The 15474-nt window shown below is 47.2% G+C and overlaps 1 protein-coding gene across 2 annotated transcripts in view; it reads left to right on the forward strand.

Moving 5' to 3' along the window:
• DOCK1 (dedicator of cytokinesis 1) overlaps nucleotides 1-15474 on the forward strand; it is a 487093-nt gene that overhangs the window by 436148 nt on the left and 35471 nt on the right. For both annotated transcript variants that reach the window (XM_032423353.1, XM_032423354.1), the window contains exons 39-40: nucleotides 13532-13621; nucleotides 14387-14491. In XM_032423353.1, coding sequence (XP_032279244.1) covers nucleotides 13532-13621; nucleotides 14387-14491 — 195 coding nt within the window. The remainder of the gene's footprint in view (nucleotides 1-13531; nucleotides 13622-14386; nucleotides 14492-15474) is intronic.

Consider the following 15474-nt stretch of genomic DNA (forward strand, 5'->3'; position numbering starts at 1 on the left):
GGTTGCTGGCCACCCTCGGCGTCCCATGGCTCTACCTTTGACAGCACATGGCACCCGCCCTGTGTGTGTCTCCGTGTCCAGATTTCCCTCTGCCAAGCCCACCGGTCATTTGATTTACCACCCAATCCGGTATGACCTCTTCTTCACTGATCACATCCAAAGACCCTATTTCCAAATAAGGTCATATTCACAGAAACCAGGGATTTTGGGGGGTTGGGGGGTTGGGACTCACACACACACAATTCTACCCAAAACAACACTTACAGCAGGAAAGGATGATGGCCACCTCTTTCTATGGCTGTCAGTACAGATCAAACCCTAGTGAAAAGATAATGTGTGTTTTATTCATTCCCTACTGTCCTTGTCACGGGGACAAAAAATCAAACTATTCAGAATAGCATGGAGATTGCCCAGAGGCCACTTGGAAATGCACTACCTGGTCCTGTAGTGGAACAGAACATATTTCTTCATAGCAATGAGACACTTTCACAATTAAGGCCAATTACTAAAATTTTATTAGTTTAGCGGGGGGAACCCTATTTCTCAGCAAAGTGCTAGAGGAAATGGGGCTGATTCAGCCATTCCTTGCCCTGATGACTTCCTGGCTTGCTGTGTTCTGGGCTATGGGGCGGGCAGAGCGGGAGGGGGACTGGGGAGGGCCAGATGTCATCGGGGCTGAAGGAACGTGTGCCTTTGCTTGTGGCCATTCTGGGCTCTCACCGTGGCGATGTGTCCTCCGACAGCATCGGTCCCTGAGACTTCTCCCACCACGTCACCCTCGTTCCCTCCCTCACACCCTGTATTCCGGCCATGTTGCCCAAATGTGGGGGGCCTCACACGTGTCAGCCCTTCCTGCCTCTGCCCAGCAGGCTTCTGCTGTTCCTGCCCTTGGCTGGTTTCTTCCCATCTTAGCTTGAATGTCACCTCTCCTCTGACGCCCGTGGTGTCTTCTCCTCCTCTACAGCACTCTACAGTTTGCAGTGATAGGTTTGCATGTGTAGGTCCTCAGCAGGTCTCTCAATAGTCTCTCAGCGCCATGAACGTAGTAGCCACACATTTTCTTCCCACCGAGTGTCTAATTCTCAAAATGATGCCTGGCACGTAACCTGGTGGGCATTTGTTGGAGGAACGGAGAAATCAGCAGAAGAGTGAATGAATACTCAGCATTTGCGAGTGACTTCTGATAGTTGGAAATGTTCATCTATAACAGGACAGTGGCCTTCAATAAATAATAAATCAAAGAAGAGAGTCCTTTTCATTCTTAGCAAAGGTAGCCTCGTATGGGGGGGTGGGAAGGAATGTGTTCAGTTTAGAATAGAGGGGTTCTCAACCGGGACCCTCAGGAGACATTTGAGGTTGGCATGACTGGGGGCGTGGACAGCCCTGGCATCTAGTGGGTGAAGGTCAGGGATGCTGCTGAACATCCTAGAACGACGTACAGACACACAACAAAGAATTCTCCAGCCCAGAATGTCAATATTGCCAAGGTTGAGAAATCCTGGTTTTGAAAAACCTCAAGTGACAAAGTATTAGAGACAGAGAAGCAGAGGGACCATTCTCATGTGTTCCTATTTTCTGGAGGAGACACAGAGGTGGTTATGGTAAAGTGAACCAGCTGGCTAACCTGGAGTCCGGAAGAGTGTACTTGTTAATCACAGTTTAGGAGGCTTGTCTCCACAGTAGCTGTTAGACTTGTCTTGGCAAAACAGAGTGAAAAGCCCTTCCTGAGGATTTGTCACTTTTCCACAAGAATGTTCAAAGAACCAAAGTCCCCTCATCCGTCGAAAGCTCACTTTGAGAATGAGCACAGGTGAGGGAGAAAATTCATCAGATGAGATCTGAAGTACCCAGGTGATTAGCTTCAATGCACAAAAACTCATTCTGACATCAACAAGCATGACATTTCCTGGGAAGAAGAGAACAGAAGCAAGTATTGCTCATCACCTCCATCAGTCCCGATGGGCAGGAATATGCTGGAGTTTCAGCCTCCCGAAGTCTCAGTGGCTCTGGGCCACCCGGAGGTATTTTTCACTCATGCCACCAGTCCGTCCTGCTGTCCCAGAGCCCAGATGGGCATGGGTTCCGCCACAAAGGAATGCAGCCATGAAGGGACAGCGAGTCACCAGCCTGGCCCTTGCACGCACTGTCCAGAAAGGACCCATGCATTTCTGCTCATGCCGTTGGCTAAAGCAAGTCACGGGGCCACAGTGGGCCCCAGGGGGTAGAAGTGCCCAGAAGGGGAGGCAGACGGACAGCATCTCCCTCTCTGAGGGCATTTAAGTAGACATGTGAGTCGGGCTTCTAACGGAGGGCTCTCAAGACACGTGGAAATTACCTAAGTAGGTCTATGTTCTAGAAAAGATGATATTCACACAAATCCTCCAGCTCTAGTACAGCTTCCCACAACTGGACATGTGAAAATAGAGATAGCTCACAGAACTTGGTGTTGGGCCTTGATCCCCATTTCCTTCTCCCATGGGGGCTGGGCATGGTGTGTGTAGCAGGAGAAAATGGCTCCTGTTCCCTGTGGCTAGGACGCTGGAAACCTACCCAAGCCAGGTAGTGAGGGAGGTGGGAGGTCACAGCAGAAGGTATCAGAGTTGGGCACTTTGTGCCAGAGGTGATCATTTTCATTTAGGAAATAAGACTGAGACATGGGTGTCCCTGCCAGGTGGGGGTCTGTGCAGTATTTGAGAAAGAATGTCCTCTGTGCCTTTTTGGAATACAATGGAATAAGACAAATGGCTATGCTCATTGCTGCAGATTACCAAATTTGACTTTGAGAGGGCCTCGACGTACACATTTCCATACTCTGTTCCGAGATTGCAATCACCTTGGGGGAGCCTACCTCACAGTGGCTCCTGGGTGATGGGTAGCAAGTGTTCTAGGCAATGGGAACTTGAGAAGGGCCTCAGTTAATGCGGGGGGTCCCCTGAGCAGGTGCACTGGGGAAGCCAGTGCTCAGGCAGTGGGTGGGACTGTAACCTGAGCATTCTGATCCTGGAGTCACAAGGAACATGTGGTCATTGGCACCTGAAGTGTGGCCGGTCCAAACCGAGATGGGCTGTCAGCATATAATACACATGGGATTTTTAAGACTTAGTGTAAAGAATGTTGTTGAGGGCTGAGTTGTTTTGCCAGAAACTCACATGTTCAAGTCCTAATCTCTAGGACCTCAGGATGTGACTGTGTTTCGTCCTTTAAAGAGGTGATTAAGGTAAAGTGAGGTCACTGGGATGGGCCCTGATCCAATCAGACTAGTGTACTTCTAAGAAGACATTAGGACACAGACACAACGGTAAGGACCGCGTGAGGATAGAGTGAGAAGAGGTCCATCTGCAAGCCAAGGACAGAGGCTCCAAAGAAACCATCCAGCCGGTGACTTGATCTTGGACTTCCAGCCTCCAGAACTATGAGGGAACACATGAATTGAGGGGACCCAGTCCGTGGTACTTTGTTACAGCCACCAGAGTGACTAATGCAAATGTCAAGTATCTCACTAATTTTTGTGTTGCTGATTACATGCCGAAATGATAATATTGCAGATACTACTAAATTTTACTAAAACTAATTCCACTTTTTAAAAATGTGGCTACTGGTAATTTAAAATGACATACATGCCTTGCATTATGTTTCTACTGGACGGTGCTGATCTGAGCCAAAGACTTTGTTCTTGAGCATCCAGACCCTGGTCCTACTGGCACATCCGTCCACATGCTGGTGTGAATAGAGGCTTTACCGTTCAGCCTCCGAGGCCATCTCAGGCGGCTAGGACTGCTTACATGCCTGTTGGCACTCATGCTGAGTGAATATTTGAAAAACTAAATAATATCTGGAAGAATTAGAACATGGGACCAAAGCCAGGAAATAATAGAATTTATGTCAGAACGACAAGGGAAAGCATGATAACAAGCATCAAAGTTAGGTATTTTTTTTCTTGTGACCCAATGTCATTCCTAAAATTTGGAAGAAAACTGTCAGGAGTGTGGTAGTTATTCACATTAGGGAATTTGGAGGGATGGGTGAGTTAGGGGCTCTTTTATGGCAGAGGATTCTTGGAGGGGAAAACACACAGGGCAAATGTTAGGGAAGAAAGAGGCAGAAACAGAGGGAGTTATGAATGAAGATACAGTGTAAGAAACCAAGAAAAAGCAACATAGCTTTGTTGGAGCAAGATGCAGCTTTCTGGTACTTATTTTATCTTATTTTATTATTAAAATGTAGCATTATGCCCCTCAGGTATGTTGTTTTCTTTCGTGCTTTGACCAAAGTCAATTATAATCTCATTATCGGTTTCCCAAGCTCTTAAGGATGAGTCACGTTCCCTCATTGTGATTTGTGTATCTAAGTGCCTTCAGGAATGAGAGTTCCTGGCAGCTGAGCTCTCGTATCTGCGCTGGCTTGGCCGGGATCCTACCTGAGGCGCCGCTGAACATTCGGGTCTTTGGACAGAAAAGCTGCTGCTAGGGCCAGCTGATCCAGTGTCCTCTTCCTCGGGAGCTCCGTCTTCCCGACCACTCTCTGTTCTCACAAAGTGGCCACAGTATCTGTCATGGCTTGAATCACTTCAAAGATGCCCAGACCTCTGGGGTCCCCCCACTTCCTCCATAGATAGATCCAGGCGTCTCACCTGGCAGGTGAGGACCCTCAGCTCACCTTCCTAGGGTTGTAGGGCTCCGCCCTGCCCATCAATCCTCTCTCTACCCACAACATCTTGCCTTTTTTGAGAACATGCTCTTTGATTCCCAACCACCTGGGTCTTCCCTGGGTGTGGAAGGTCCCTTTGTTGCCTGCTGTCACATTCCCACGCTCTCTCTACCTTGGAGCCTCCCTGCCCCCACCATCCAGGAAGATGTCGTCCTAGGCATTCTTTGCTCTGGCCTTAGAACTATTTATGTGTGTCCTATATCTCCCTGCTTTGAATATCTCACCCTTTTCAGGCCCCCCTAAGTACCCCCGGGGGGGATCCTGGTAAAATGCAGATTGTGATTCAGCAGGTTTGGGTGGGGCCCGAGACTCTGTATTTCTAAGCAGCTCCCCGTAATGACAAGGGAGCTGGTCCAGGGACCACCCCAGTCACCAGGCCCTGCTTGGGCTGAAGCTACTTGAGCTTCTGTGTCCCTCTCAGGAGGACTAGTGCTGCATAGAAACTGGACACTTGGTCAGAAAACGTTTTTAGTAAACTTTATGTTTGAGAGCAGTTTCAGGTTTACAACAAAATTGAATGGAAAGTGCAGGGAGTCCCCACACAGCCCCACTCTGATGCAGCCACAGCCCCCCCACCCCCCGCCATCAGACTGCCATTTGGGTTCATCTTCTATTCAGTGGAGCACCTTCTGGCTAGCGCTTGAGTAAAACACTTGGAAAGGGCACCATCACTCAGACATGCCACAAAGTACCTTCTATTAGGCATGTTTGTCTCCTCTCTGTGGTCTTGCTTCCTGGCCCAGACTCTGAGTCCCTAAGAGGTCTAAAGGGGCAGGTCTCTGCCCTCACTTCTGCAGTGTGTGGGGTTTGGGGAGGGGAGGTGGGGGTCCCCCAGGCTCCTTCCCCGAGCCTGACGCTAAACTCTACTTCAGTACCACCTTCCTTGCAGAGCCTGTAGATCAGACAAAGACAGTCTTGCAACACCTGGGCCGGCTTTTCCTTCCTTGATTCTGTGCATCTTTTCGAGATGACAGTCCTCAGTCAGGATGGTTGCAGGAGCTCATCAGTGAGTGGGCAGGACCGCCACACTGGGGGGCATCTGGTATGGGCCACGGTCTCTGATTTACAGCTGACCCAGGTTCCATCCCCAACCCCATGATCTGCGCATGATCCTGCAGCACAGGATCATTTAAATCACAAGAATTTGGTTTGATCTTGCATTTATTTCATTTTAAGGGGAAAACATTACAGTTCTGATTTAAAAAACATATATCCGGGTAAGGGGACCTAACGGCTCAGTTGAATTTGAAGGCTGGGGATCACGAAATTCTAAAATGGAAACTAAACAGGGCCTCAGTCTGGCAAAAGTATGACGCAGTTAAAGCTTCATCGATGCAGGCTGTCACCATGTGGCTGTATCCTTGTGTAATTAAGGAAATCTTCATTATGTCCTTAATGTATGGAAACTTTTCACATTCTAGAGCTCATTTCACTGTTTTAAATTTATTCATCTTCCTAGGGGACGCAGGGACTTAGAGAATCCAAGGCAGGGGGATTACTGCCCCAAAGACCTTGGCGGGCCCGTGGAAGGCGTCCCAGAGGCCGCGGGGACAGCGGAGGACAAGGGACCGGGGTCAGAGTGTATTAAAAGTTTCTCTGCCTTTGTGTTCTGAATGCCGCAACGCTGAATGGATTTTCTGCTGCTTTATACTGGACACTTCGGCTTTTGAATTATATCCTGTTATCTTTCTGTGTTTCTTCCACACGAAGTCATTTTTCTATTTTTGCCTTTCTATCATTTTAAAAAGTTTTGAATGTCTTTCAGCCAAGCTCTTGGGCTTTTCATCTTTTTCTTTCTCTCCATAAAACGTCATTTCCATCTGTTTCCCCTTTCATTCTTTTACAGTTCTTCCTTCCTGGGCTAATAACCACTCCTAGCTCCTTTTCCGTTCTGTTTTTACCACCCGTTTGAGCGTCCCCCTGAAAGCCTTCTGTCGGGTTTCATCCTGGCAGGCGGGCGTTCTTTCCCGAACATGCTCTGCATTGTCTTTCTCATTGTGTTTGGTTGAGGCCTAGTAATTTTCAATAAAGCCCTTAATCCAAGTGCTTCACTGAAAATTACCAGGCTTCTCTATGGAGGATGAGTCAAAAATAGAAGGCCTGCTATCGGGAAAATGGAGTCGGAGGAGTGAGGGTGTCGGTATTAAGCGGCGTTAAGCCACCTCTGAAACCAGGAAGCAGCCTGGTGGCGCCTAGAGAGGGACAGCATGACTGCTGGCCCGCGTGCTGTGTGAGACTCCGTGATTGTTCCCAACTGGAGCTCGGTTTCCTTTTCCCTTAAAATAACCTCGCCTTGACAAAGTTCACACTTTGCCTTGCACCCAAGTCAAAAATGAGGCATCGTGCATCTTCCTGTGAACTAAAAATAGGGACTTGGAGAGTCAGTTTCTGCATTTGGTGAAATGGTTCGATTTCTTCTCTAAGGATTTGGGGTGAAGTTTTCTCATTTGATGAGTTTCCCTTTTAAAGCGTGGTGGTTATTCCGAGGAATTGCAGGGGCAGGCAGAAAGACACCCTCTTCCTGGATTATTCTCAGCATTTCCAGATGTTTGAACATCCAGATATTTGCCAGAATCTGTTCAATTAGGAAGAATCTGACCTGCTAACATGTTGATATTGATTTGCTCCTATAAAGAAAGAATCATTTTTTTATCAAAGCATGAGCAAAATCAATGCTTAGAGTCCGTAACGACACTACTCCCCACTCTCTGCAGGGTCCCTGACAGGTGTTTCCACGACCAAGCATACTAGTGCCGAGGGCACCCGTGAATGATGGAGGCCTGCCTCCAGGCTGGCCAGTCCACCCCAGGGTTTGTGTGCAAGCAGATAAATAACAAAACCGTCCGCTGATCTGTCATGCTGGTGGGTGCTGGGTCTACCTGTCTAACAAGTTTGGGAGTGATTACTTCTTTTAGGGAGAAAGGAAAGGCTTCATGGAGGAGGTGACATTTAGATTGGCTCCTGAGGAATGAGATAAAGTTTGCCTGGTGATGGCTGGGAGAAGCAGGAATTGTAAGGAGTGGGATTAGCACAGGTAAGGGGGAGGGCTCTTGAGGCCATCTTGCTTTTCTGGGGTTGCCAAGAAATGTGTCTACAGGGTGTGGGGTGAGCGATCCTGAGACACACTGATGTAGAGGACTTGAGAGCCAGTTTGCGCTTGGCCTTGTACGTCTCCTGAAGACTGGATTTACTCCATTGAGTAAGGAGCCATTGAGATTTCATGAGAAGAGGCAACAATGACTTCATTTTCCTCTTTACCAGCAGAGGAAGGTGGTGTTGCTGGTGGGGTGGAGGGGCTGGAGACCCGTGGGGAGGCCAGAGCAGTTGTCCAGGCCTGGGATGCGGAGGCCCTGGGCAAGGTGGCCGGCAGCAGGGATCAGGAAAGGGAGGTGATGTCTTCAGAGACTTGAAGTCAGCTGATCACATGGTGCCTCTTAAACGGGTCAGTGTCAGAAGAGCAAATGCCAGGAGGAGCCAGGGTGCCCTGCACAACCCAGTCGCCTGAGGCAGAGCGAGGGTCAGCGTCCTCACGTGGCTGCAAAGTTGGAAGAGATGCTTCTGCTAAGTCCGGTGAGGTTTGATTTCCTGCGAGGCAGTTAAAGCCGTTCCAAGTGATGAGGCTCTGTTCCTATCACATGTTAATTCTCTTTTCAAAGTAGTTGATTCTCCGGCTAGCATTACCAAAGCTATGTGATGTCACTTTGCCCTCCCCGCGTCCCTGGCATACCCTCGGATCCACTGGACAGTATCTGTCCCTGTATATTTTGCTTCTGTCCTATCAGAGGGATGGGCTCTCCATGCACCTACCCTGTGCCCCTTGCCCGTCTGCCCCGCCCCTCCAGTGTCCATGTTTTGCTCTCTATAGACTAATACACATTCGCCTACAGCCGTGACCTTGTTTCTCTCCCATCTTTAAGAGAAGTCTCTCTTGTTCTGACTCCTCTCCAGCAACTGTCAGTCTCCTCCTTTCTACACTGTTCCTCAAAGAGCGATCTGTACTCACTTCTGTCCCTCTCCCCCTGTTCTCTAGAGCCCGTTCCCATCATAAGTGCCCAATGACTACCTGCAGAATGAAGCAAAATCCCTTCTTTGCAGCCTGATTGAGGCTTTTCAAAGTCTTGCAGAACTACAGATGTCCTGGCCTGAGGAAAACAGGCAAACCTCTGTTTGAAGATATGTTTCCTTCCTCACTTTTCCTTTCAGGGCGTTAAAAGCTGAGCAAATAGGGTCCTGTTCTGACAGGTAAAGAGTTTCTGTGGGGAAAAACAAGCCACGTTCATGAACATGACTTAGATGGGCAGTGATTCCTTGAGTACTTGACTGCACCAGAGGGGCAGGGTTTATTGTTGATTCGGTTTGAGAACCTTGTCATAAAGGCTCCCTGAGCCTGGCCCAAGTCCCAGGTCCCACTGGTTTCTTGCCCCGTCTGACCAGCTTTCTCGGGTGCTGGCTCTGTCTCGTGCACCCTCGAGGAGAGGACGGCATTCTTACTGCCCGATTGGGCGGCTCTGAGCTGCAGACCACAGAGACAGTGCACCTGCTGGGCTGGGAAGGTGGGGCCTGACTCTCTCTCTGAAAAATGTCTTTGGAAAAACGTGGATCCTTTGATCTGATCAGCCAACGCCAGTTAAAAACACCAGGAGTACCAAGGATGGGGCTTGGCTCAGGAAAGCAAGAGGCCTAGAGAGAGGGCGATGACTGCAGGGTCTCTATTTTTTCAGCTGAGCCACAGCCCTTGAGTCACCATGGCCCTTCCCATGACACACGTCTTCATACTAGAGGGACTGGGAAGGGACTGTCACTCACAAGCTCCTGGACTCGCTCACTGGACAAGACCTAAAGCTAGTTCTAGTCCACCTTGCTCCCCTCTGTGCTGAGGGGCCTCAACTGGTGCTCTGGATTCTTCCATACCATAGCATCCTCATCCATTCAAACATCAAAGACCTATGTGGAAGAGGAAATTCAGAGGTTGTTGAATATGAGTCTTTCCCCAACAACTGCCTGGAAAAACAGCTGAATTGTAGAGGCATCCCATAAAATGTCTTCACTGGGGGTGCCTGGGTGGCTCAGTCGGTTAAGCATCTGCCTTCGGCTCAGGTCATGATCTTGGGGTCCTGGGATCAAGCCCCACGTCAGGCTCCCTGCTCAGTAAGGAGTCTGCTTCTCTGTCTTCCTCTGCTCCTGCTGGTGTGCTCTCTTTCTCTCTCAAATAAGTTAAAATAAATAAAATCTTTAAAAAACAAAAAAAGGTCTTCACCAGTGAGTCACTTACAGCTAGTAAGTGAATTAAACCAGAGTTGTCCACCCTGTCCCAGTGAGTCATCGCCAGCCTGAATTATTGGTAAGGGACAGTTGTCCTGGCTGGTGTCTTCTCTCTCATCTGCCATGCTCCCTTGTCCAGTGAGGTCAGTGTTGTCCTATCCGACTGGCCCACCATCAACTGAATAGTTCTTCATAGGAAATCAATAGCTGGTCTGCTCTCTATAGCCACTGCTGTCTGGGAACTAAGGACAGAGTTTCATCAGAAGAAGAAAAAAAAAGTTTGGGGCGCCTGGGTGGCGCAGTCAGTTGAGCATCCGACTTGGTTTTGTCTCGAGTCATGACCTCAGGGTCGTGAGATCAAGCCTCGCATTGAGCACGGTGTCTATTTGAGATTCTGTCTCCCTCTCCCAACCCCTCCCACTTGTGTACTCTCTCTCTCTCTCTCTCAAATAAGTAAATCTTGTTAAAAAGAAGAAGAAGAAGAAACAAAAGTTCGTATTCATGAAACTTGAAGAAATGGGACTTCCTGAAACTGGGAAGTTCAGAATGATGGAGACAAGATGGTACTCTCAAGAGCATGTAGGAGCTAAGATCATCTGATGGAAAGAGGTGGTGGGACAGATGCACTTCGTGCTTCAAGTAACTAGCAATGTCAAGAACGCAATAAAATGGATTAAGGATTTTAATCAGAAAACAAGATTGTGTGAGGATCTGGTGCTTTTTCATTCAGGGCTGTGGTAAACCTCATAGCCTAGCCCAGGAGCTAAAGCAGGACGTTCAAACCCACAGGTTAAAGCAATTCATTCACGGAGGTAATCTAAATTTTGATCGCATTGGATCTGTCTTCTCCCTGGTACTGAAATATCTTCCAGGGTGTTCACATCAGAAATATGAATTGCCCACACTCCTTAGAGCCCTATCCAATTAAAAGTAGACGAAAATCTCCCTAATGCAGAATCCTTTAAGACCACGGGGAGGTGGGGGAAGCCGGGAGAAGGTGTTATTTATAGAAAATCTGATGGAAAACACAACCATGTCACCTCAGGGTGAGTCGGATAAGATATTTATTCAAGACTAACTTTAAAAAAAAAAAGAAAAAAAAGAACAATTACTTTTGATATGTATCTAAAGCATCTCATCTGTCATTTAGGATAAAAACAGATTAAGGTTTTACTCAGTAATACATTAGATGCCCAGACACTCTAGGCAGCTAATAGAGTGCGTGTTTGCTTACACAAAACTTAAAGAAAAATTGTGACAGAGAATCACAAGTAAAAGTAATGTTTTCTTTGAAATGGAAATACTCTAAAGGAGGAATTGGTCACTGGAGCTTAAAAGAAATATTGGAAGTGCGAGAGGCTTTTCCCCTTCCCAGAAACGTGAGCTTGGGCCCCGGCAGAGGACCCCAGGGAGGATCTCGAGCAGCAGATTAAAATATTCAGAGAAGGCAAGGCAGCTCTGAAAGTTCCAGCAGGATGGAGACTGTGGCGGCTCTGGGAGGGAGAACAGGTGTTCAGACCCAGGAAGGGCATCGTGGCCACTCTCTCCCTTCCCTGGGCGCTAGTCCCATCTCAGAAATCTTTCTCTACTCTGGGCTTATTTTTATTTTGTCTTGCAGACTATTAAAGTGTAACTCTTATTCCAGAAGAACTTTTTTCCTCATAAAAAAATAGCAGATGGTTTATTTAAGTCGTAGCTATAAAGAGTACTTTAAGTCTGTTGGGCTGTTCACTAATACGTAAGACCCTCCATGGGTCATTCTACTAAGAAGCAAAGACCAACCAGCAGATGAGTCCTCAGTGATAAGGGTGTGCCAGGAAGGGGCCCGGCAGCTTGCGTTCTCAGTGGGAGCCTGGAATTCCTGACTAGCCTAGTATCCTTTCAGACCCATCTCAGTAGGAGGGGGTGGGAGAAGCTGCAAGTGCTAGCACATCATCATTGTTATGGGCTGAATGTCTGCATCCTACCTCCCACCCCTAACCACCAAATGCATATGTTGATCCATCACGTGATAGTATTTGGAGATGGGGCCTTTGCGAGGTAAATACGTTTATACTGGGTCATGAATAAGGTTGACCCCCCATGATGGGATTCCTGCTCTTCTAAGAAGAGAAAGAGAGCTCGCCCAAGGCCCTGTGAGCACACAGTGAGAAGGTGCTGGTCCACAAGTCAGGAAGAGAGCCCTCACCAAGAACTGAATCTGCCTGCACCTTGATCTTGGACTTCCCAGCCTCCAGAACTGTGAGAAATAAATGTCTACTTTTTAAGCCACCCCATCTATGGTACTTTATTATAGCAGCCCAAACTAAGACAGTCATCAAAAGCAAGAACTTTGGAAAAAGAGCAAGCTGGGCCAGGTACACCTCTCTGTGCCCTTGGGCAACTTACTGACCTGTCTAATCCCCGACTTCCTTATCTGCAAAATGGGTATAACGAAGTCCCGCCTGACAAGGCAAGGGAGTTGCTGGACAGAGAGCAAGCTTGGAATCACTTGTCCTGACTTGAGCGCTACCATCTTGTGGGAATGGTGGCGGTCGGGAAATGGATGGTTTCTGGCTGGGGACAGTATGTGGGATGGTGTGGTGCTTTCCTGATTTGAAGTCAACAACCTTCAATTCTTTTGATAAACATCCTTGAGTGGGCTCTCGGCTGAGGTCTAGTTGTTTTCATTAACACTCAGTTCCTGAAGGGGCTTGTGGTCTCTGAGAAGGAATAACAAAGAAGCACTCCAGTTTCTGTACATAACCAGAAGGTTGGAACTCAGGGGATCCTGGGTCATCATGGGAGCCCAAGGAGAGTTGGCACCCAGAAAGGCTTCCTGGAGGAGATGGTTCCTCCATATGTGACCTATTCTTCTCGAGTAAACCACTTTATTTTTCCCCAAGAAAAATAAGAGAAATTCAGGTCTTACCATATGCATCAATAAAGTATTCCATAATGTCAAAGTTTATCAGCTTTCTAATAAATCAGTTACCTGATTGGAAATCCCCTTTCAAACTACTACCCCAACAATTTCGCCTTTCAAAATGATGGCAGGCTTTATAGCCTCACAGTATTTGCACACAGAAACCAACTCCTTGCGAGCTTTAATTTAGAGTTGAAATATATCTTGTTCTTTCTGACAGTCCAGTGTTTGTTCAATGGGATGATTTGGGAAAGTAGCAAAACCAGGCTCCTTGTAGCCTCTCGTGCATGGCGGTTCCTTCCACCAGCTCCCCTGCTGCTCCGATGGATGGGCTTCAGCAGCCATCCTGGCAGCAGGAGAGAGGACGGAGCTGGCCAGACCTGGCGGCCAGACTGCTCTGACCCTGGGCAGAGGCCAACATGACTGGCAAGCCAGTAGTGGGCCCGTTTAGTCAACTGGTGTCTGGTCATGAGCCAAAGGACATGAGCCTCTAGAAAATACTTGTATTTTTCTAACATTATTCTGTAGTGTTTTCAGATTTGGCAAGTGTATTTCCAAATTATTTTAAGATGAGCAGTTGTATTATTATTTCATTCCTTGACTGCACCATTCAGCGTTGGGTTTCTGTTTCTCCTTTTTCTTTCTTTTTCCTCACAGATGTGGGAGGAGGCCATTGCTCTTGGTAAGGAACTTGCCGAACAGTATGAAAACGAGATGTTTGATTACGAACAACTCAGCGAGTTGCTGGTAGGTCTCCTTTTCTTTCTAGTTAAATGAACACAGGCGATCTACACTTGTCTTTCTGGGCTTTCCCTTTCAGTTTTAACTTGGAGAGTCTCTTCAGGTCTTCTGCGGCCTTGGCCATGGTCCTCCATTTTGTCCAGGAGGAAGGTCTTCATGTATTTGCGGGCTGATTCTGGCCCACAACTACTCACTTTTATTCCCACCTGAGCTCTGGAAACCAGACTCTAAGATTTCTCTGAGCATCTGTATGTAAACAACCGCTGACCCCATGTGTACAGTGCTCTTGACGGCCTAAGAGTCTCTGAGAATTGCTGCTGGATTAAAACTGACCCCGTCTACAAGGGGGGTGTGTGATGGGAGAGTGGCCCAGACCTTTCTCCCGCCATTAATTTAGACCAGAATTCTGCCCTTTTAAGTTCTTCTTTAATGTATGCCAGTATCTAATTGATACCAGTTTTTAAAATAATAAAGACCAGCCATTTAATCATAAGAAAAACCATTTCTATGGCACCTCTTTGGTTATCGAAAACATGGGTAAATCCTACTGGTTACTGAATTTGGCTCTTTTGGTCAGATTCCCTGCTAAACACTGGGAGTGAGTGACAAATTCTATCAAAGCCATGTGGCAAGATGACCAGATGCCTGTGTCCGCACTGCGCCTCCCACCCAGCTGGAATTGCCAAAGCTTGAAGAGCCCACTGGAAGATTCTGGAAGAATGGATGCTCAAATACTCTATTCAAACCTGAAATTTTCTTTCTTCCTTTCAGAAAAAACAGGCTCAGTTTTATGAAAACATCGTCAAAGTGATAAGACCTAAACCTGACTATTTTGCTGTTGGCTACTATGGACAAGGATTCCCCACGTTCCTTCGGGTAAATTTTGATTCTGTTTAATCTGAGCCAGGATTGCTCCGTGGCCAGAGAGCTCCTTCCCATTCTGATGGATGATTTGAACTTTGCATCTGTGGGTCAGAGTCTGAATCCGTGCTCTTCATCGCTCTGTGTGCTTAGCTTAGGGTGTGAAAGAAGGCCTGATAATATTTTCTTTGATTGCATATAAACTTCCCATCTGATTTTTCCTAAACAGAACCGGAGATTTACATGTGTTTTTTTAAATTGTGGTAAAATACAGATAACATAAAATTTACCATCTTAACCAATTTTAAGTGTACAGTTCAGTGGTATTAATATTGTTGTGCAATCATCCATCTCCAGAACTTTTTCATCTCTCCAAACTATAATTCCGTACCCAGTTAAACAGTTAGGTCTGTATTACCCCACCTCCCAGCCCCTGGCAGCACCATGCTACTTTATGTCTCTAGGAATTTGCCTATTCTCGGTGTCTCATAAAGTAAAATCACACGGTATTTGTCCTTTTGTGTCTGGCCCATTTCCCTCGGCATAGGGTCTTCAAGGTTTATCTGTGTCGGAGCATGTATCTGAATTCCCTTCCTTTTTATGGATGAATAATATCCTATTATACAGCTATACCACATTTTGTTTATCCATTTGTCCTTCGATGGACGTTTGGGTTGTTTTGGGTATTGTGAATAATACTGCCATGAATGTGTATATTTTTAATTCTGTGAGCAATTGTAAGTGGATTTCCATGGCCACATTGCTGGGGATTCTGAATCACGTTCCATGCCTTAGACAGGTGTGTGTTATTTGACACATGATCGAAGAAATACCGTGATCGTCAGCCGGATGCCCATTCCCTAGCACTCATGAGGCCAGAGGAGAAATTGTGTAAATAAATGCTGTTTGACCTACTAGTAGAATTGTTTAAAGTTTCTCTTGGATGCCGTTGACCAGTGGGTCATGATTTCCTGTCATTTCTTACGACATTTTTTTTT

The sequence above is a fragment of the Phoca vitulina genome, unplaced genomic scaffold, assembly GCF_004348235.1.
Source record: "Phoca vitulina isolate PV1807 unplaced genomic scaffold, GSC_HSeal_1.0 scaffold28, whole genome shotgun sequence".
NCBI classification, from domain to species: Eukaryota; Metazoa; Chordata; class Mammalia; order Carnivora; family Phocidae; genus Phoca; species Phoca vitulina.